A 21,579-nucleotide genomic window follows, 5' to 3' on the forward strand; every position below is an offset into this window, starting at 1 on the left:
TTGTTTTTCTTTATATAGTGCAGGGGATGGAATCCAGAACCTCAGCGTTCTTCATTCACAGCCATAGAGCTACATCCCTAGCTCCATGGCAGCATTTCTTACTAGACCTGCAGGGAACAGACATAGGATACACTATGGCTTTGGGAAACCACAGAAATATATAAAGCCTGAAGTTGGCCAAAGCCAACTTAGTGTCTGAGAACTACCTTATGGCTGGACTTGCCTTTGTTATAGAGAATCTGGCAGATAAGGAAATACTTATTTTATCTTTACCTCCTATCTCCCACCCCCCTTTTGTCCTTAAGGTTAGTCAATAGAAAAGGAACTGGAAGCTGTGAGAGGCAACCCAAAACAGTCTTGTTTATTTTTCAATGTACTTTCTGCTTTATTAGAATCGAGCCAAGCATAGTGGTGTCTGTAATCCCTTCACTCAAAAGCTTGGGGCAGGAAAATTTTACATTTGAGGCAGCCTGGTCTATACAGTCAGACCTTACCTTAAAAAAAAAAAGTAGAAAAATTGTAGTCACTTTTTAGTCAGTCTGAAAGCAGTTGTGTTTTTGCTCAGTATCTCTATTGCTTAAAGCTTCAGGTAGCTCTTGTATTAGTAAATGGATAGAAATATAAGAGTTTGTCTTTGGTTAGTGGATTGTGGTGCATATAACTTAATATTTGGTTATTTAGGATCTTAAAGTATCTTGAGGTAGGAAGTGGAGAAAGAGTTGGTTGCACTCAATATAACTAGACTAATCTTTTTCTCTTTGTAGTGTGTGTGTGTGTGTGTGTGTGTGTGTGTGTGTATGTGTATGTGTATCTTAAGTTCTCTTGAACAAATAAAAAGATTAAGTTTGGGGCAATATCAAGGTTTTTTTCTTGTCTTTTCTCTCTCATGCCCTTTTCTGCCTTCTCTCCCTTCTTTCCCATCTTCACTGTTCTCTTCTTTCTAAGAAGTTAAATGAGGAGGTAAACTCCAGTTAATTGAATCCTAAGTAGTTGAAATGTTTCCACCCTTGGGCACCTATAAGCCTAAGAAATAGCTGCCATAAGTTAGGCCTCATCTGACATTGCACTGTGAAGCCCAAGGTCCTGGCTCATCCTCTGTTTGTTAAACTAAGCAGGTGACAGGAACTGTAAACAGATGAAACTGTGTTGTAACTTTGGTTGTTTTAAAATTAGGTCTCCTTAATATGAACAACATCCATTCTGCTTCCTCAGGACAGATGTCTTAAATGTTTTCATTTTTGAAGCTTTGTGCCCCTTCATTGCCTTTGAACATTCTGCATTCCCTAGCAGTTAGTATTTGGAGAGCTGAGAAGTGAAGGGAAGCCAGCCTGGAGAGGCTCTCCGAGGCAGCTCCTTCCCCACCAAGTAGCTCAGGGAAGCCTGGTGGGACAGTAGGCCTGGAGAACGAGTTTGAAATGGGTATCCCTGAGCTGGATTTCTTTTTATCATTGTTTTTCTTTCTTTTACCGTCCCTTCCCTTTTCTTCTTGTTTCTTCTTGGTAGTACTGGGGCTTGAGCTCAGGGCCTCAAGCTCACTCAGTTTGCTTGCTAGGCTGTGTTCAGCCACACCTCCAGTCCTGCTTTTTGCTAGTTAATTGGAGATAGTATTTTTTTGTGTGTGTGTGGAAAAGGATGTATATTTACAATTAGCCAGCTGAACTCAGTTTAGATGATTCCAATTTGGTTGGCAACATCTAAGGCATCATAATCAGGAGCCAGTGGAACATATGTTTTCTTCTCTCCATCAGGTCTGATCAGGGTATTGACCATAGCTACATCAATGTCATAGAGCTTCTTCACAGCCTGTTTGATCGAATGCTTGTTGGCCTTGACATCCACAATGAACACAAGTGTGTTGTCATCGTCTGTCTTCTTCATGGCTGACTCAGTGGTCAGGGGGAACTTGATGATAGCATAGTGATCAAGCTTGTTTCTCCTCGGAGCACTCTTCTCAGGGTATTTGGGCTATCTCCAGAGCCGGAGCATCTTGGGCTGCCAGAAGGTGGATAAAGTGCGTTTCTTCTTTTTGTGGCTGTGGACACCTTTCAGCACTGCCTTCTTGGCCTTCAAAGCCTTTTCCTTGGCTTCGGCTTTAGGAGGGGCCGGAGCTCCCTTCTTCGCTTTTCGGCGCCATCTTGGTGAAAAAGCTGGAGATAGTCTTAACAGATTTTTCTGCCTGGGCTGGCGTCAAACTGGAATCCTCTAGATCAAAGACTCCTAAGAAGCTGGTATGAGCCACGAGACTCATAAAAAAGCCACTTGGTTATGTTTGGGGCTATAGTTCAGTGGTAGATCACTTGCCTAGTATTTGCTTAACCCTAGCTGCAATCCCCCCAGTTCTGCGCAGATTAAAAACAAAGAAACAAGCAAAAACCCAGCCTGGTTTAATTTTTTAAAAGCAACTTGACTTTTTTTTCTTTTTTGTCTTCCCATGTCTTTAAAATCCTACTCATAAAGTTTTTTGTTTGTTTGAGCAAACATTCCATACAAAGTAATATACTTGAAACTTTCCTCCACAGCTTTTTTTTTTTTTCCTCTCAGCACTTGGTCTGCATTTATTTCCATCCAGTTCTGAGCCGCTTGCCCTTCTGAAGGGCGCTGTTACTTGGAACAATCTAAGTATATCTTCTCAATAATGAAAATGTGTCCAAATATCTAGACAGCAGGAGACCTGAGATCATGACTGAAATTGTATATTTTTAAAATCTATGTTAGCTGTTTTGCCTTTTACCAAATTAGAAACATGTGGAAATGTTTCTGAACATCTCTCTCCTTGCCAGGTGTAATGTCTCAGACATGTAAGCATAGGCTCTATTCAAACACTCGGTGGTTCCCTGGTGGTCTTCAGCAGTGGGCTTTCCAAGTCAGTCTCATTAACTCTTAGCTTGCCATTTCCATGTATCAAAAGTCAGTGACCACATGAGTCCTGTTAGCACAGAGTCAAATGTTCTATTCTCTAGCTTCAGAGTATTAGACCTTAAAGTTCTTAGAAAAATATTAACTGATATTCTACACCTTGAGTCATGCCTCCAGCCCTGCTTTTTTTGTGGGTTATTTTGGAGGGTCTCACGGACTTTCTGCCCAAGATGCTATCCTCTAGCTCTCAAGCTCCTCAGTTGCTAGGATTACAAATGACAGCCACCAATGCCCAGCAAAAATTTTCAACTTAATGTTGATATTAATTTTTTTTGTCTTCTTTCATTTTTGGTACTGGGGATTGAACCCAGGATGTTGCACTTGCTAGACAAGTGCTTTGCCACTGAGCCACATCCCAGTCCTGACATTAATTTTTGTTTTCCGAAAAAATAATGGTTTTTGCTTAGTGTTTCTGAAAATGTTCTGATTATTTTATTAAGGGTTTAAAACTCTTTATCAGATTTAATGCACACTACTCACCTTAATCTTTTAAGTGTTAATAATTTTTAAAAATATTTAGGATAACATAATTTATTTTAGATATATCCTTATGTGACTTTTTTCTAATTTAAGAGACTTTGTTGTGATTCTTTCCATGTGGATCAGCAAAAAAATAATAATAATAAGTTACATATACCCATAAATTTAAAATTAAGATGAATTGATCATAAAGGACAACTAGCGCATAGTTATCTTTTTTTTCTCTGATACTTCCTCTTCCAAATAAAGTAACAGTATTAAAACTAGAAGAGGTGTCTTCGGTCCCTCATTAGCTTTACTATTTTGAACTTGATCTCTGTACTTTAGATAGCTGGAAGAAAATGAATTTTATGCTTAGAATTATATTATCTGTTAGCACTATCTTATTTTTTATTTTTCTTGACTTTAAGCATTTGACTTCATTGGCTATTTCTCCATATAAAGCTTCTCTGTGCTGGTGCTAGTGGCTCACGCCTGTAATCCTAGCTACTCAGGAGGCTGAGATCTGAGGATCATAGTTTGAAGCCAGCTGGGTTGGAAAAGTCCTTTAGATTCTTATCTCCAGTTAACCACAAAAACCTGAAGTGGAGCCGTGGCTAAAGTTGTAGAGCTCTAGCCTTGAGCATGAAAGCTGAGGGACCGCGCCCGGACCCAGAGCTTAAGCTCCATGACCATCAGAAGAAGAAGCTTCTCTGCCCATGTTTGTGATGCTGCGCATCTGTGGGTTCATTCACTCTGTTAGACTTCTTGTGAGCTAGGAGAATTAAAGACCTCCAAATACCTACTGAGTGTTCTTGTTTTGCTTATACCTTAGCACATTCTATAACGTATGTTCCTGCTTCATCAATGCATGACTTTTTTTCCCCCCTCTCATTTATATAAGAAACCTTAGATGCCAGGCGTGGTGTTCATACCTATAATCCCAGCATTTACAAAACCATATCTGAGCCAGTAGTTGGACAATGGTCATGGTACATAATTATGATCCTAGATGTACTGTGATCCTAGAGAATTGTGACCCTTTCCAAAAAATAATTTACAGCATAAAGGACTAGTTTTGTGCTTCAAGTGGTAGAGCTCCTGCCTACCAAGTGCAAGGCCCTGAGCTTAACTCATAGTGTCACCAGAAAAACAACAACAACAAAAAAAACACCTTACGATAAATCTTGGATTTTTCTTTACCTTGCCACCCTCCTTCCCTTTGAAAATGACCGTGTAAAATTTCAATTCTTTGAAAGCAACGTGTGTGTGTGGGTGGGGTGGTGGGGGGGTGGTGTGGTGTGTGTATTGGGGCTTAAACTCAAGGCCTAGAGCACTGTCCCTTCGTTTTTTCACTCAAGGCTGGTGCTCTACCACTTGAAACACATCTCCACCTCCGGCTTTTTAAAATTGGAAATAAGAGTCTCAGTATTCATTATCCCAGATTGACTTGGAACCATAGTCTTCAGAACTTAGCCTCCGAAGTAACTAGAATTACAAGCCTGAGCAGGCACCCAGTTGAAAATGACTCAAATGAGTCAATGTATCAAAGAAAAGTCAAGGTATCAAATCAGTGCAAAAGAAACACCAACAATCTGAAACAAATCAAATTTGGGAAGGAGACCTTGTCTTTAATCCAGAAAGGAAAAATGTCACTAGTTCTTTCTTATATTATAGTAGTGAGATTCTGGTATAGTACATCTGCCTTCAATAAGAGATCTATAGTATATACTTGTAATCTCTGCAGTCGGAAAGCTAATGAAGGAAAATCACAAGCTCAAGACCAGCCTGGGCTATATATACATAGCAAGACTGTCTAAAGGAAGAGAAAAGATTAGTGATACTTTTCATGGAGACATCATGAAGATTGTGTATTAGAAGATGACTCCTTTTTGTGGCTGCCGTCTTCTTAAGTTGGCCTGCCTTCTTGCTGTAGCTTGATTAGAGTGAAAAACTAAGAAAAATTTTGAGTTTTATCAGTATAAGATGGTGATATTGAATGAATCTATAGTCGTTCTAAACTGCTTTGTTTTTACACTAGTGATCAGAAGAAAATTCTATTTGCATTTGGACAGATTTTTCTCTCTTTACTGAAGGAGTGTGTTCATGGTACTATCAAAGCAGCAGACAGCTAATCTTGTGCCTGTCGACAAGCTGACTACCTTTTTACTTTTCTGTGCTGGTCCTGGAGCTTGAACTCAGGGCCTGGGTTCTGTCCTTGAAATTTTTTTGCTCAAAGCTTAGTGCTCTAACACTTGAGCCACAGTTTCACTTTTTGGTGGTTAATTAAAGATAAGACTTTCACATTTTGCTGCCTCAGCTGGCTTTGAACCATGATCATCAGATCTCAGCCTGCTGAGTGCAAGGATTACAGGCAAAAGCCACTGGTGCCCAGCTATGGCACTTTCTTTCACCTGGATTACTGTAGTGATGCCCTAATTAAACATTCTGCTTTCCCTCTTTTTTTCCAAAATATTTCCTACCTAGCAGCCAACAGGACCTTTGTTAAGTATAAACAACTTGCTGTTTATTTACCTAAACTTTTTCAGTGGCTTTCATTGCACTTAAAATGAAATCCAAACAGTTTGCCATGGCATATAAGACCCTCAAAATCTAACCTCTCTTGCCACTTTTGCCTTGTGACCCTTTTTCTTCCTTGATTGAGCAGTTCTGACTATGACCTTCTTAAAATGTCTACGTCGCACATGTTACTCCTTCTTCCAAAGTGTTTCCCCTTCTTTTTACAAAACCAACTACTCTTCTTTTGATACTCAGATTTTAGCTTTGTGAGAGATGCTTTTTCTGAATGTTGAACCTAAAAAAATAACACATTTGCTAGTCAAGTGCCCCTATCCTTTTACCATCCCTTAGTTACACTTGTGCCATGCCTATCCCAATGCATTTTCAGTATACATTTTTAGAAGTAAATTTATGGGATTTGAGTCTGAAAACTTAGGAATTTTTAACCATAGCCAGACACTGGTGGTTCATACCTGTATCCTAGCTACTCAGGAGGCCGAGATTTGATGATCACAATTTAAATCCAACCCAAGCGCACAAATCCAAGCAATTGTCTCCAATTAGCCATCAAAAAGTCAGAATGGGGGCTGGGGATATAGCCTAGTGGCAAGAGTGCCTGCCTCGGATACATGAGGCCCTAGGTTCGATTCCCCAGCACCACATATACAGAAAAAAAAAACGGCCAGAAGCGGCGCTGTGGCTCAAGTGTCAGAGTGCTAGCCTTGAGCGGGAAGAAGCCAGGGACAGTGCTCAGGCCCTGAGTCCAAGGCCTAGGACTGGCCAAAAAAAAAAAAAGTCAGAGTGGAGGTATGGCTCAAGTGATAAAGCACCAACCTTGAGCGAAAAAGGTAACAGAGAATACCCTGGCTCCTGAGTTCAAGCCCCACTACCAGCACCAAAAAAAGAAAGAAAAGAAGTTACTAGGGCTGGGGATATAGCCTAGTGGCAAGAGTGCCTGCCTCGGATACATGAGGCCCTAGGTTCGATTCCCCAGCACCACATATACAGAAAAAACGGCCAGAAGCGGCGCTGTGGCTCAGGTGGCAGAGTGCTAGCCTTGAGCGGGAAGAAGCCAGGGACAGTGCTCAGGCCCTGAGTCCAAGGCCCAGGACTGGCCAAAAAAAAAAAAAAAAAAAAGAAGTTACTAATCAAATTTTCCAGAAAAGTTCTACACCATATGGACTATTTTAAAGTGCCTATTTTTTTTTCTGAAATCTTAATAGTTTAAAAAAATTAATTAGAAGTGAAAAGTTTTGTTTTGTTGTTGTTGGTAGTGGTGGTGGCAGGGCTCGAACTCTGGGCTTGGGCATTGTCTCTGAGCTTTTTCACTCAAGGCTATAGCACTCTACCACTTTGAACTACTGTCCCACTTTCAGGTTTTCTGGTGGTTAATTAGAGATAAGAGTCTCGCAGACTTTCCTGCCCCGGCTGGCTTCGAACTGGGATCCTCACATCTCATCTCCTGAGTAGCTAGGATTACAAGTGTGAGTCACCAGTGCCCAGCTAGAAGTGAAGTTTTTTAAAATAATAAATACCAGAAAATGTAACAGTTGAATGGAAAATAAACATTAATACATAATGTCATGTACTGAGTGGTTGTAACTTAAAATTTTTTATATTATTTAGTAGTAAATGTCCCTTATTTCCTTTGTTATTTAAGTTTCTTTGACTCTTTTGTATTACTGTTCTTTGATTTACTGTTGCTTTATTCTCTTCATCTACACCTTTTTACCTAGAGACCAAATGAGAGGCTGGACCCAACACCAGAAAAACCAAGAGAAGAGCCCGTAATCAAAGAGACTGCCCCGGTAAGTCGTCATCCAGTGTTGTCAGGTCAAATGTACTAGAAGGAGATAAACAGAAAGCAATTAAATTATAATATACTGAGATATCACATAGCTCCATACTTCTTTTTATTTATTTTTTTTAAAGAATTCTTTTTTCTCAACATTACACATTTTTTTCTTCTTTAATGTCAAAGTGGGGTACAGAGGGGTTACAGTTTCATATGTAAGGCAAGTACATCTTTTTTTTTTTTTTTTTGCCAGTCCTGGGGCTTGGACTCAGGGCCTGAGCACTGTCCCTGGCTTCTTTTTGCTCAAGGCTAGCACACTAGCTCTTGAGCCACAGCACCACTTCTGGCCATTTTCTATATATGTGGTGCTGGGGAATCAAACCCAGGGCTTCATGAATACGAGGCAAGCACTCTTGCCACTAGGCCATATTCCCAGCCCCGCTCCATACTTCTTGAAGTCATAAATTATACTGAAACAGATCACAGAGCCGATTTAAATAGATATTACTTTCCATTTAAAAACTGTGACCTTTCAAAAACTATGACCATTTTGTAAATTGATCATGTGGCTTCCTAAGATATGTTATTGACTTATTTATTGTATTTTATTTTGCCAGTCCTGGAGCTTGAACTCAAGGCCTGAGCACTGTCCTTGAGCTTCTTTTGCTCGAGGCTAGCACTCTATCACATGAGCTGCAGTGCCACTTCCAGCCTTTTTTCTGTTCATTGATAATTTGGCAACAAAAGCTATGAATCCTCTTTTCAGTTTGAGGGATTAGACTTATTAAATGTCCCTGTCTTTTCCCATTCCATAGTTGCAAGTAGTAGCTATCAGAGAAGAATATAATTGAAGATATAACTTTAATGTACCTAGTGCATAGTACACAGTTTCTTTTTTTTTTTAATTTTTTTTCTGAAGGAAGTTTCCTTTTCTTCTAGGTTCAGCCAGTACTGTCTTCTGTTTCGACAACAGAAGTGTCCACTGGTATTAAGTTCCAGGTTGGTGATCTTGTTTGGTCCAAGGTGGGAACCTATCCTTGGTGGCCTTGTATGGTTTCAAGTGATCCCCAGCTTGAAGTTCATACCAAAATTAACACAAGAGGTAAGAAAAGACATAAAAAAGGAGTAAAAAGTTAGCAATAAAGTTTAATGTACATATATAAGAATACACACATAATATATGATATCACACAAACATGTACATCTCTGTGAATTTTTTTTTTTTTTTTTTGCCAGTCCTGGGCCTTGGACTCAGGGCCTGAGCACTGTCCCTGGCTTCTTCCCGCTCAAGGCTAGCACTCTGCCACTTGAGCCACAGCGCCGCTTCTGGCCGTTTTCTGTATATGTGGTGCTGGGGAATCGAACCTAGGGCCTCGTGTATCCGAGGCAGGCACTCTTGCCGCTAGGCTATATCCCCAGCCCCATCTGTGAATTTTTAATAGTAAAATAATTATGGTCATCTTAATTGGCAGAGAACCAGTATAGCTCAGGCTGGCCGCAAACTCATGATCCTCCTGCCTCTGACTCCTGAGTGTTAGATTCACAGGTAACACACTACATGACCAGCTTCTTTGAACTTTTTTTTCCATCTTTGATAGACTCCTGTGACACACACACACACAAACACACACACTCGTATGTTACCCATACTTTTCATCCGATTAAGTTTTGCAGAGTGCTTTTTTCTTCCTCGAGTCTTTTCTTTTTTTCTTTGCTTTCTGTTTTTTTAGGTAGCAATATTGGGGTTTTGAACTTGGTGCCACATGTTTGGTGGCAGGTACAATGCCTCTTGAACCATACCTCCATCCTTTTCACTTGCTTTCAAGTCTAAATTTACTAGGACATCCTTACGTGTTTGATATGACATTGAAGTTTAACTTAAGTCTAGCTGTAATAACGTGGCATCTTATCTTTGGAATTTAAAAATTAAGATATTTTAACTTCATTCTTTTTCATTTGGTTTGATCCAAATGTGATGTGGATTTGATTCTTGGTATTCTAGTGTTTTGAAAGGATTCACTTAACAGCCAAAGAAAGTTTAATCTTTGGACCTGTTTCTGGATAAGTCATATGTTGAATTTCCCATTGCTTGTGACAGTTTCTCATCTATTATTTTTTTCACTTCTGTTGGTTCTTGTTACTATTATGAGTAGAAAAGTTTCTACTTAAATCTGGAGTCAGATGTATGACAAGAGCAGCCCTGTCTGTGGCACTTTTGCTGCATAACAGGGAATCACCTTGGGTACAGCAGGAAGTGGCTTTGAACTTCTTTCCTCTTGCGACTTTTATTCACTGATTAAAGGCTGGTAGAATATACACATCAGTAGGAAACAAGTGGAGAATCAACATTGATGAATGTCTGCTTTTGCTCAGAATACTACTTGAGTACTGTATTACCTCTTACGTGATTTTAATGTAGCAACACTGATGTGTTGGTAGCATTATGTATATCCTATATTTCAGAAAAGTCATCTCAGAGAAATCTGATTCTGTATCCAGTGCTCTTAAACATTACTAGATATTAGAAGAAAATTAGTTGAACTCATTCTGTCATAATTCACAGAATTGAAGAGGCAGTCCTGGTTTCTGTATTTGTGTAAGAGTGTTGAACCAGAGTCTATGAGGCACCTTTCAGCTCAGATAACCTATAGTTCTGTGACTAGGAAAGAACAGGACAGGATACTCCAGGAAGTCCAGATCTTCTTAAAGAAAACAACTCCTGTTCATATCTGGGCCTCCTGAACGCTCCACAAAATTACCATCATGTGAGTTGTGATTCTTCAGTTCAGGAAAGCATTCTTTTGGGATTTTCAAAAATTTTATTGTCAAGGTGATGTACAGAGGGATTACAGTTACATACATAAGATAGTACATTTAATGTTGAACTTGTTACTCCCTTGTGTTTCTTCCACTTTCCCTCCCTCAACCATTCCCCCCTCTTTTGAGATTATATAATGAGTTTCACATTTAATTACCTTATGAAATCTGCTAATTTCAGCTTAAGTATAAATTATGCTTCCACATATATTTTAAAGAAAATATTTAAACTTAGTTTCATTAATTAACCCAATCTGGTCTGGTATCTCTGGGTGATATCCTACTTTAATGCCAGAATAGCTGGTTGTTCATGTTACAATCAGGAATCCAAGAATCTATGTTTAAAAAAAAAGTCAAACATACTTTGATGGAAATTTTAGGGGGTGGAGACATCACCCAGTTGGTAGAGTGCTAGCCAATGAGCAAAAACATGAGGAACTGAGGTTGAGTCCTAGTCTCAGGCCAAAAACATTTTAAATGCTGTCAGGCACCAGTTGATTAAATCATAGCTGCTCAGGAGGCTGAGATTTGGAGCATCATGGTTCAAAGCCATCTTGGACAGAAAAATCCAAGAGATTCCATCTGTAATTAACTAGCAAAATGCTGGAACAGAAACATGGCTCAAATGGTAGAGTACCAGTAATGAACAAAAAGCCAACCAAGAACTTCATACCCTGAGTTAAAGCCCCACTACTTACTAGCACACAAAAAGAATTAAATAGCCGGGTGCCAGAGGCTTCCTCCTGTAATCCTAGCTACTCAGGAGGCTGAGATCTGAGGATCTCGGTTCAAAGACAGACTGGGTAGCAAAGGCCATGAGACTCTCATCTCCAATTAACCACCATAAGTGGCGCTGTGGCTCAAGTGTTAGAATGGTAGCCTTGAGCTGAAGAGCTCAGGAACAGGGCCCAGGCCCAGAGTTCAAGACCTGTGACCAACCAAAAACAAAAACAATTAAATATTTCTTTTTTCTTTACCATTTTATACCATAAGATTTACACTTTTCAAACAATTCAGTGAAATTTAGTTCATTCACAGTTAGTTTTGCCAAACCTCACCACAATCTAATTTTAGAATTTTTTAGTCACCCCCAAATAGAAATCCTGCATCTCAGTTGCTTCCCACACCACGTACCTCACCCCAGTTAGCTTAAACTTCCTGTAACTGTTTTCTCTCTATATTTACCTTTTCATTTAACTTCTTTCATGTCTGTTTTTGAGATTTATCCATGTTTTAGCATGTATTAGTACTTTATTCTTGTAAGTTTCTAATTTATAAATTTATTTACTTATTTATTTTTTTGGTGGTACTGGGTTGAACTCAGGGCCTTGAGCTTGCTAGACAGATGCTATGTCCTGACCCCAGCCCCCTTGGTTCTTTCTTATTGTCACATATCCATTATATGACTTTTTCTTGCCGTCTTTTTCTTTCTGTTCTGGGGCTTGAATTCAGGGTCTGGGTACTGTTCCTAGGCTGCTGCTGCTGCTTCTTTTTTTTTTTTTTTGTCAGTCCTGGGGCTTGGATTCAGGGCCTAGGTACTGTCCCTGGCTTCTTTTGCTTAAGGCTAACACTCTTCCACTTGAGCCACAGTGCTACTTCTGGCTTCTTCTGTTTATGTGGTGCTGAGGAATCAAACCCAGGGATTCACACATGCTAGGCAAGCAAAGTACCACTAAGCCATATTCGCACCCTCTTACAGTCTTTTTTTTTTTGGCCAGTCCTGGGCCTTGGACTCAGGGCCTGAGCACTGTCCCTGGCTTCTTTTTGCTCAAGGCTAGCACTATGCCACTTGAGCCACAGCGCCGCTTCTGGCTGTTTTCTGTATATGTGGTGCTGGGGAATCGAACCTAGGGCCTCGTGTATCCGAGGCAGGCACTCTTGCCACTAGGCTATATCCCCAGCCCCCTCTTACAGTCTTAAATGAAGTGACTGACAGCTTTTCTGAAAACCAAAAAATGGCATTATAGCCCTTCTTTGTTTTCTATTGCCCAAAAAATGGTTTTACACAAGTATTGGTTTCCATATGTTACTAGTCAGTTTTAGCATTACTTTGATGTTTCTTTACACCATTAATAATATTCTCTAAGAGCATGTTGAAAGGTATTTGGATTATATTTCTGTTTTAAATTGTATTTCACTACATAAACCTCATTATAAGTTTAAAACGTAATAAAAGTTTTATCTGTTTTAAAAAATACTATATGGCCAGGCTCCAGTGGCTCGTGCCTATAATCCTAGCTGCTCAGAAGGCTGAGATCTAACGATCTCAGTTTGAAGCTGGCCTTGGCAGAAAAGTCCATGAGTCTTATCTCTCACCACTCAAAAACTGGAAAGTGGTGCTGTGGCTCAGTTGGTAGAGCACTTTCTAGCCTTGAGCACAAAGACCCTCAGGGACCACACGCAGGCCCCACAACTGACCCCCCCTTCCCCCACAAAATTACATGTTCATTAGAGAAAGGCAGAATTTTTACAGAAGTATATATGGTAGAAAGCAAAGGGTATCTGTACTTTCCTCCAAAGTACATAAGTGATGTTTAAAGTGTGTGGGTAATTTCTTTTCTATATGTACATTATACTTAAGACATAAATAAATAAAGGGTTTTGAGATTTTTTTTTGTTTTGTTTATGGTATTAAATTATGCTTCCAAATATTTTGGGTCAGTGTCATCCTGTAAAGCCTAGTCCGGCATCAAACTTGAGATCCTCCTGCTATATAACCTCCTAAGTGCTGGGATTACAGGTGTACCACCATGCCTGGCTCCTTTTTTATTTCCTGTCTTGTTGCATTAATTTCTCTCTTAACAAACAATTTAATGGAGGAGTTAAAAATATAGACAACAGTAATATTATAACAGCATGAGTCTGAGTTTTTGTGTTTTTAATTAGGTCCTTTGTGATTATCTGTCTACTTCTGAATATATCTTAGGTTCTTTTAATCCTTTCTCCCTGAAAAATGCTTGGATTTCCAAAAGGCATAAATCTTAGATGATGATGATTTTTATGCCAGTCCTGGGGTTGAACCCAGGGCCTAGGCACTGATCTTTTTTTTGCTCAAGGCTAATGCTCTACCACTTGAGTCATATCTGCACTTTTGGCTTTTTTACTTTTTTGGTATTTTATTGGAAATAAGAGTCTCATATAGACATTTCTGCCAGAACTAGCTTCAAACTGAGATTCTCACATCTCAGCCTCCTGAGTAGCTAGGACTATAGATGTGAGTCACTGGTGCCTGGCTCAACTTCCAATTATTTATAATTAAATGTCTGTTCTGCTCTTCCCAGATTAGCCAATGTAGAAATCCAAGTTGTGAGTATATTTCTTTTCATGGGCTATTTTGGTATGAAAATTTAATCTCTTAGAATAATTATTTAGATAATCTCATTAATGTCTAGTTTATTGTGTGTATAAATATAATACATTTCAGATAACTCTCTTTTTAAGTCACTACTCATTTATCTAGTAAGGAATCTACATTTTGCCTTTTCCTTACCTGAATCCTCATGGATTCTCAGAGAAGACTAGTTCCTACATTTCTCTATCTGATAGTTTTTCTCCAGAGCACCATTTTTCAAACTATCTTTGGTAAAAGACCAGTTTAAATGTTTCTAGTCCATCATGAGCTAATACTTTTATGAAATTTAACAAAACTTAATTATTCAAAAGTTCCATGTCCCCAAAACATAATTCAGAACCTGCAATTATGTGCCTAAATGTCAGGACACTATCAAGCCACTTACTTTCAACTCGTGTATTTATTTGTTCCAGTCTGGCTAACTGTTCTTTGAGCCATACTTTTAGAGTGAACTACTCTTTAAGTAGTTGTGAGATGTTTTGATCTCAGGCCTTTTTCTTTTTTTTGCCAGTCCTGGAACTTGAACTCGGGCCTGAGCACTGTCCCTGAGTTTCTTTTGCTCAAGGCTAGTGCTGTACCTCTTGAGCCACAGCTCCACTTTTGGCTTTTTCTGAGTAGTTTATTGGAAATAAGAGTCTCACAGACTTTCCTTCACAGGCTGGCTTTGGACCTTGATCCTCAGATCTCTGCCTCTTGAGTAGCTAGGATTACATAGGATTACATGTGTGAACCACTAGTATCTTGGTCCTCTTTTGTTTTTAAACTTGAAAATTCCAAAAAGCTTTAGCCTATCAGGGCATGGTGGTAGGTGCCTGTATTCCCAGTACCAGCAACGCTGAGGCAAGAGGATCACCAGCCTGGGGTACCTTGTAAATTCAGGCCAGTCTGGGCTCAAAAAAACACAAAAAGGAATTATATACATATTAATTCATTTTTAGTATTTTTATTATTTTGTAACAAGTATTTTCTTGGAAAAAGTTTTCTCTGTGGTACTGGGTTTGGGTTTTTTTTTTCCATTATAAAATTTCTTCCCAATGTGGGACAGATGCCTTCCATCCCCCAAATGAACCATGTGCTGTGCTAGAAAGACCCTATGTTCCCAAATCCACGGAAGGAGTGTGAAAGGCAGGTGCTGAGTGCTGGGAAGGCTCTGTTGTTTCCCAGTCTCTCTATCCCCCTTAAGAGGGGGTGATAGTTACTCCCATCATTCTACTATTTCTCTCCTCCATCCAATACCTTAGTTTTAAAAAAAAAAAAATCTTAAGTGTTGGGGGAAGGCTGCCTATATGGGACCTGAAGTTAGGGTCACCAATGGAAAAGGGAGGGGAAAGAGAGGATGAGCTTCCTTCCTTGCTGCATTCTGTAGCAATGGTGTGTTCACTTCATCTGCTGGCCACTGCACATAGAGACCCCTGAGCCCCGTATGCAGCAGTTCTTCACTGATAACATGTGAGGACATTTCTCAGAATCTGTGACACGAATGCCAGTTAGTTTGATACAGAGATACTGACCCACAGAATAGACGGTTCCATAGATGCTCAAGTCATTCTTTTTTTTTTTTGGCCAGTCGTGGGCCATGGACTCAGGGCCTGAGCACTGTCCCTGGCTTCTTCCTGCTCAAGGCTAGCACTCTGCTACTTGAGCCACAGTGCCACTTCTGGCCTTTTCTATATATGTGGTGCTGGGGAATCGAACCCAGGGCTTCATGTATTTGAGGCAAGCACTCTTGCCACTAGGCCATATTCCCAGCCCCATCAAGTCATTCTTGACTCTACAACAACATCGTTGCCCACAAGGGACTTGAAAAATTAGTTGAAGAGCTTGGTGCTGGCGAGTGCGCTGCGGGCTGGGGCTGGATCAGACCCCTAAGAAGAGAACTGAGCCCCACGGGGTGTGACACCGGGTGGTGCCCTGCTTGTGGGGCGGGGCGGGATTCCGCCGGTGCAGAGGGACTATCACAGAAAATCCAAGTAATGACAGAGAGTGCACTAGGATTTGTAGGCCTGGAGAGTAGAGCTGAAAAGTCTGTAGTACTAGGGTTTGAACTGAGGACTTCACACTTACTAGGTAGGTACTATACCTCTTAAGCCATGTTTCTCGTCCTATTTTTTCAAACTTCAATGAGAAGAATGGCATTGTTTTATACATTTACAAGTCTCTAATGTCCAGCTTAAATCAAGGTCCTGAATTCTCATATCTACATCTACATTCAGTCTATGATGATTTGTTGTTTTGGTTGAAGTATATGAAGATAATCCTGTCTGACACAGATGTATACTAGGAAAAGGAAAGCTTTTTTATTCCGATATTTGTTTGATATTTTCTTTAATATTACACTGAAACTCAACATGTGATAGGTGATATACGTTGTAGAACCTAAAATTATTTAATGAACTTTATGTACTTTACATATTAAAATCTACTGATTATGTTCTGTACTTTGGTTTTTTTTGTTGTTTTGTTTTGTTTTGTTTTTGCCAGTCCTGGGGCTTGAACTCAGGGCCTGAGCACTGTCCCTGGCTTCTTTTTGCTCAAGGCTAGCACTCTACCACTTGAGCCACAGCACCACTTCTGGCTTTTTCTGTTTATGTGGTGCTGAGGAATCAAACCCAGGGCTTCATGCATGCTAGGCAAGCACTCTACCTCTAGGCCACATTCCCAGCCCCATGTTCTGTACTTTGAAGGGATGTTTTTATCTTTCAACATTTTGTAATATCTTGAATACTTTGGCCATTTGGAAATTCTTGTTTTAGCCAGGTACTAGTGGCTCATACGTGGAATCCTAGCTACTCAGGAGACTAAGATGTGAGAATTGAGGTTTGAAGCCAGTTTCAGGCAGGAAAACCTGTGAGACTCATATTTCCAGTTAACTACCAAAAAAGCTGGAACTGGAGCTGTGGCTCGGGTAGTAGAGCACTAGCCTTGAACACAAAAGCTCAAGGATAGTGCCCAAGCCCTGAGTTTAAGCCCCAGGACTGGCAAAAAAATGAAATGAAATAATAAAATCCAAAGAAACATACACCTTTTTAAGGAAACATTGTATATTTCTACATCAGTTTATTTTTATTTTAAACTGGAAGAAACAAAAGATGAGCACTTGAGGCTCACACCTGTAATCCTAGCCACTCAGGAGGCTGAGATCTGAGGATTGCAATTCAAAGCCAGCCCAGGCAAGAAAGGCTGTGAGACTCTGATCTCTAGTTAACCACCAAAAAATCAGAAGTGGTGCTGTGGCTCAAGTGATGGAGCACTAGCTTTGAGCAAAAGAGCTCAGGGACAGTGCCCAGGCCCCAAGTTCAAGCCCATGACTGACCAAAAAACAACAACAAACCCCTCCCAAATTGGAAGCAAGTAAAAATCAATTTTGTAACCCAAATAATCTTATAGCAGAATTTCTTTATTAAATTTCTTAATACATTTATTAAATGTATTTATTAAACCACTGGGAGTGATATTTTTGTTGTTGTTGTTGTTTAATTGTATCATTGGTTAGGCACTGAGGTTTATCTTTGGACTATTCAAAGAGAAATGCTGAAGACCCTATATTAGAGACAGACACTTTTGGCAAAGTACATATGGATGTAGTAATAAAACTTTTTACTTACAGGTGCCCGGGAATACCATGTCCAGTTTTTTAGCAACCAGCCAGAGAGGGCGTGGGTTCATGAAAAGCGTGTACGGGAGTATAAAGGTCATAAACAGTATGAAGAATTGCTGGCTGAGGCAACCAAGCAAGCCAGCAATCACTCTGAAAAACAAAAGGTAACTAATGGCATATTAACTTTTATTATTAATTTAATATGTTTTGTTTATTTATTGCATTGCCTGGGATTGGATCTAAGGTTTTGCATATGCTGGGCAAGTGTTCTACCATTGGGGTATACCCACAGCCTTCTAGCATAGTTTATTTTGGTTTGGTTTAGTTTGGGGGTATTTTATTTGTTTGTGTGTTTATTTCTTTTATGCTAGTCCTGAAGCTTGATATAGTGGTAGAGAGGTTCAAACATAGAAATGAATTTTCAACAATCTAGTTGAAGATTTTTGTTGTTTGTTTTTGTTGCTGCTTTAGTGCTGGTCCTGGGGCTTGAACTCAAGGCTTGGGTGCTGTCCCTTTGCTTATTTTCACTCAAGGCTAGCATTCTACCACTTGAGCCACAGCTCTATTTTTTTGCTGGTTAATTGGAAATGAGAGTCTCATTGACTTTCCTAACTGATCTGGCTTCGAACATTGATCGTCAGATCTCAGCCTCCTAAATAGCTAAGATTACAGATATAAGTCATCAATGCCTGGCTTAGTTGAGATTTTAAACAAAGTAATTATGGTATCAGTCTGTTGTGATACCAAAAAAATTGTCATTTTTATACTTTTAAAACTAAATATTGGGGCTGGGAATATGCCTAGTGGAAAGAGTGCTGGCTTCGTATACATGAAGCCCTGAGTTGGATTCCCCAGCGCCACATATATAGAAAATGGCCAGAAATGGCGCTGTGGTTCAAGTAGTAGATTGCTAGCCTTGAGCAAAAAGAAGCCTGGGACAGTGTTCAGGCCCTGAATTCAAGGCCCAGGACTGGCCAAAAGAAAAAAAAAAACAACAAAAAAACAAAACCTAAATATCACAGAGTTTTGACTAACTTTTCAGGCTTATGTTTAGTAGGTTTATATATATGAATATTTGTCATAGTTCTATTGATTTCTATCTCAATTTAGCCACCTGAACAATTTCATTGCTTTGGTCATCTTGTATACCTTTGGTCAAAGCTTTCTTGACTCTGTTGTCAATCTAAGCTCTTCTAAGTAAAACCCATAGAAACTGATTGAAGTTTATTTTTCTTCTTGTACCTGCTCTCCTTTTCCCTTTTTAACAGCTTTTATTTGTTCCCCATGCTCTCTTCTCTTACTTCATTTTCTCCTTGTTTATATTATGGTTCAGAATAGCAGTGCATTTCTCAGTGTTTCTTCTTTGTCAGGTAGTTTTTGTTGTGATCTCCACAAATACCCTGGACTTAGCTGTACCTTCCAGATATGGAGGGATGGGAGCTTTGCAGTGCCATGTATATAATGTTAGTATTTTATTGGTTACTGAGAAAAAATTTTCAGTAGCCTTTCTTTTTGCTAGAGTGGGTGTGATGTGAGGACTGTTGTCTAGCTCTGAAGCCCACAAAGGAAGGATAATTGATGAGCGTTTATGCGATATAGTAAAGTAATTGATGTATGGAATCGAGGACATTCCCCTATTTGACTAAAGAACTTGAAGATATTCTTGTGGCCTAAAAATAGAAGATACATGGGAAATACATGTTGGTTTGAATATACCTATTAGATTAAAGCATTGTATATAATACCTGTATCTTTTTTAAAGATTCGGAAACCCCGACCTCAAAGAGAACGTGCTCAGTGGGATATTGGCATTGCCCATGCAGAGAAAGCATTGAAAATGACTCGAGAAGAAAGAATAGAACAGTACACCTTCATCTATATTGATAAACAGCCTGAAGAGACTTTATCCCAAGCAAAAAAGAATGTTACCTCCAAGACTGATGTTAAAAAACCCCGAAGACCAAGATCTGTGCTGAATTCTCAACCAGAACAGACCAGTGCAGGGGAGTTGGCCTCCTCACAGTCAAGTACTGAAATTCGGAGACAGAGCCAGAGACGGCAAACAAGCACGGAAGAGGAAGAACCACCTCCTGTTAAAATTGCCTGGAAGACAGCAGCCGCAAGGAAATCTTTACCAGCTTCCATTACCATGCACAAAGGGGGCCTGGATCTGCAGAAGTGCAACATGTCTCCTGTTGTAAAAATTGAACAAGTATTTGCCCTTCAGAACGCAACAGGAGATGGAAAATTTATTGATCAATTCGTTTATTCAACAAAGGTACTTCTTTTTTCTTAAAGGATTTTTGGGGTCATAAAATGATATTTTTAAAAATTGGTTGACTTAGCTGCACACTAGTGGCTCATGCCTGTAATCCTAGCTACTCAGGAGGCTGAGATCTGAGGATCAGAGTTCAAAGCCAGCCTGGGCAAGAAAGTCCATGAAACTCTTTATCTCCAATTAACCACCAGAAAACCGAAATGGTGCTTTGGCTCAAGTGGTAGGGCGCTAGCCTTGAGCTGAAGAGCTCAGGGACGGCACCCAGGCCCTGAGTTCAAGCCCCACTACTGACCAAAAAAAAAAAGTTTTTGCATTAAAAAACAACATAAGGACTTAATTTAAATATACTTTTGAAACATAGAGTCACGTTTACTCTGTGAGCAAAAGAGACACGGACAAAAAAAGCTGTTTTTCTTCTGCTCCCCCCACTCCTTTTGTAATACTCCCATCTGTAGTAGATTAGTCTTGAACTATGCAGCCAAAATTGAGCTTAGCTCCCGAAAGTCATGGAAAAAAACTGGACAGTTTGTCTGTTTCTAGTTTATATGGTGAGGTTTTTCTGTTGTTGTTGCAAAGTGTGCTTCTAATTAAACTATTTTTTATTTATCTAAATTAACCATTGTTATAAAAGTTACTGTAATAATTGTACTTGTCAAATTGTTTGGTTGCACCAGCAGTTTTGTTTGATTCCTGTTGGCTTAGTATATCTAACTTCATTTCAGAAAAGTCCTACTACTGTTTTTCCTATAACAGTTAACATTGGTGATAAAGCAGTAATGGTGTAGCTCAATCTTTGTAAATTTCTAAATTCTAAATCCTAGATTATCAGTCTGCCCTAAGCCTCCATTTAAGGCGGTTATACTTTAGTTTGAAGGCATGAAAACTCTTTCTTAAAAACTAGTTGTATCTTACATACCTTCTTATCACACTTCCAACCCATTCCAAAAATTTGGGTTTGTGATTGCAGGTTAGCTATATTTCATGCATACTTGCTAGAGAATCCTTTTCCTACTTTTTCTTAGTATTATACAACTTTTTCATAGTCATATACACATTAAAATAATTACACATAGGAATGCCTAATTAATGATATTCATATTTAAGGACTGGAAATATGGCCTAGTGGTAGAAAGCTTGCCTCGTATATTTATATAAATAAATATATTGTAGGGGCTGGGGATATGGCCTAGTGGCAAGAGTGCTTGCCTTGTATACATGAGGCCCTGGGTTCGATTCCCCAACACCACATATACAGAAAACGGCCAGAAGTGGCGCTGTGGCTCAAGTGGCAGAGTGCTACCCTTGAGCAAAAAAAGAAGCCAGGGACAGTGCTCAGGCCCTGAGTTCAAGACCCAGGACTGGCAAAAAAAAAACAACCAAATAAATATATTGTATAAAGTATATATTTAGTAACACTTATCTATAAAATACATTTATGTTTATAACTCCTCATGTCTATTTTATTGCATTAAAAATGCTTAAATTGAGACCTAAATTGGTTGCACCTAGCTTTTGTCTGCTCTACATTACTTATTTGGTCATGTTATAGTCACCACAAATGATGTATTTCTGTATCTAAAGGCATCCTGGCTACTCTGTAGTAGTAACTAGAGTTCTCCTAGTGATATATATGTTTATATATAATATGTTTATACTACATATAAATATATGTTTATATATAATACATATGAATATACATGTGTATCATATGTATGTTTTATGCATTATACATACATATGAGGAAATGCCTCAGACTAGAAAATACTTTGTTTTTAACAAAAAATGAGGGTGACACAGGTTCATATGTATCACTTGGTCTTAGACAAGTAGTTTTTATTTCTTCC

At 39.3% G+C, this 21,579-nt stretch overlaps 1 protein-coding gene and 1 pseudogene across 4 annotated transcripts in view; one reads left to right on the forward strand and one right to left on the reverse strand.

Moving 5' to 3' along the window:
- Nucleotides 1–21,579, forward strand: part of Nsd3 (nuclear receptor binding SET domain protein 3) — a 120,455-nt gene that overhangs the window by 44,752 nt on the left and 54,124 nt on the right. For all 4 annotated transcript variants that reach the window (XM_048330279.1, XM_048330280.1, XM_048330281.1 and 1 more), the window contains exons 3-6: nt 7,632–7,703; nt 8,630–8,792; nt 17,467–17,621; nt 19,220–19,735. In XM_048330279.1, coding sequence (XP_048186236.1) covers nt 7,632–7,703; nt 8,630–8,792; nt 17,467–17,621; nt 19,220–19,735 — 906 coding nt within the window. The remainder of the gene's footprint in view (nt 1–7,631; nt 7,704–8,629; nt 8,793–17,466; nt 17,622–19,219; nt 19,736–21,579) is intronic.
- On the reverse strand, nt 1,666–6,082 carry LOC125339700 (annotated as a pseudogene).

Source organism: Perognathus longimembris, chromosome 21 (genome assembly GCF_023159225.1).
Source record: "Perognathus longimembris pacificus isolate PPM17 chromosome 21, ASM2315922v1, whole genome shotgun sequence".
Classification (NCBI taxonomy): Eukaryota; Metazoa; Chordata; class Mammalia; order Rodentia; family Heteromyidae; genus Perognathus; species Perognathus longimembris.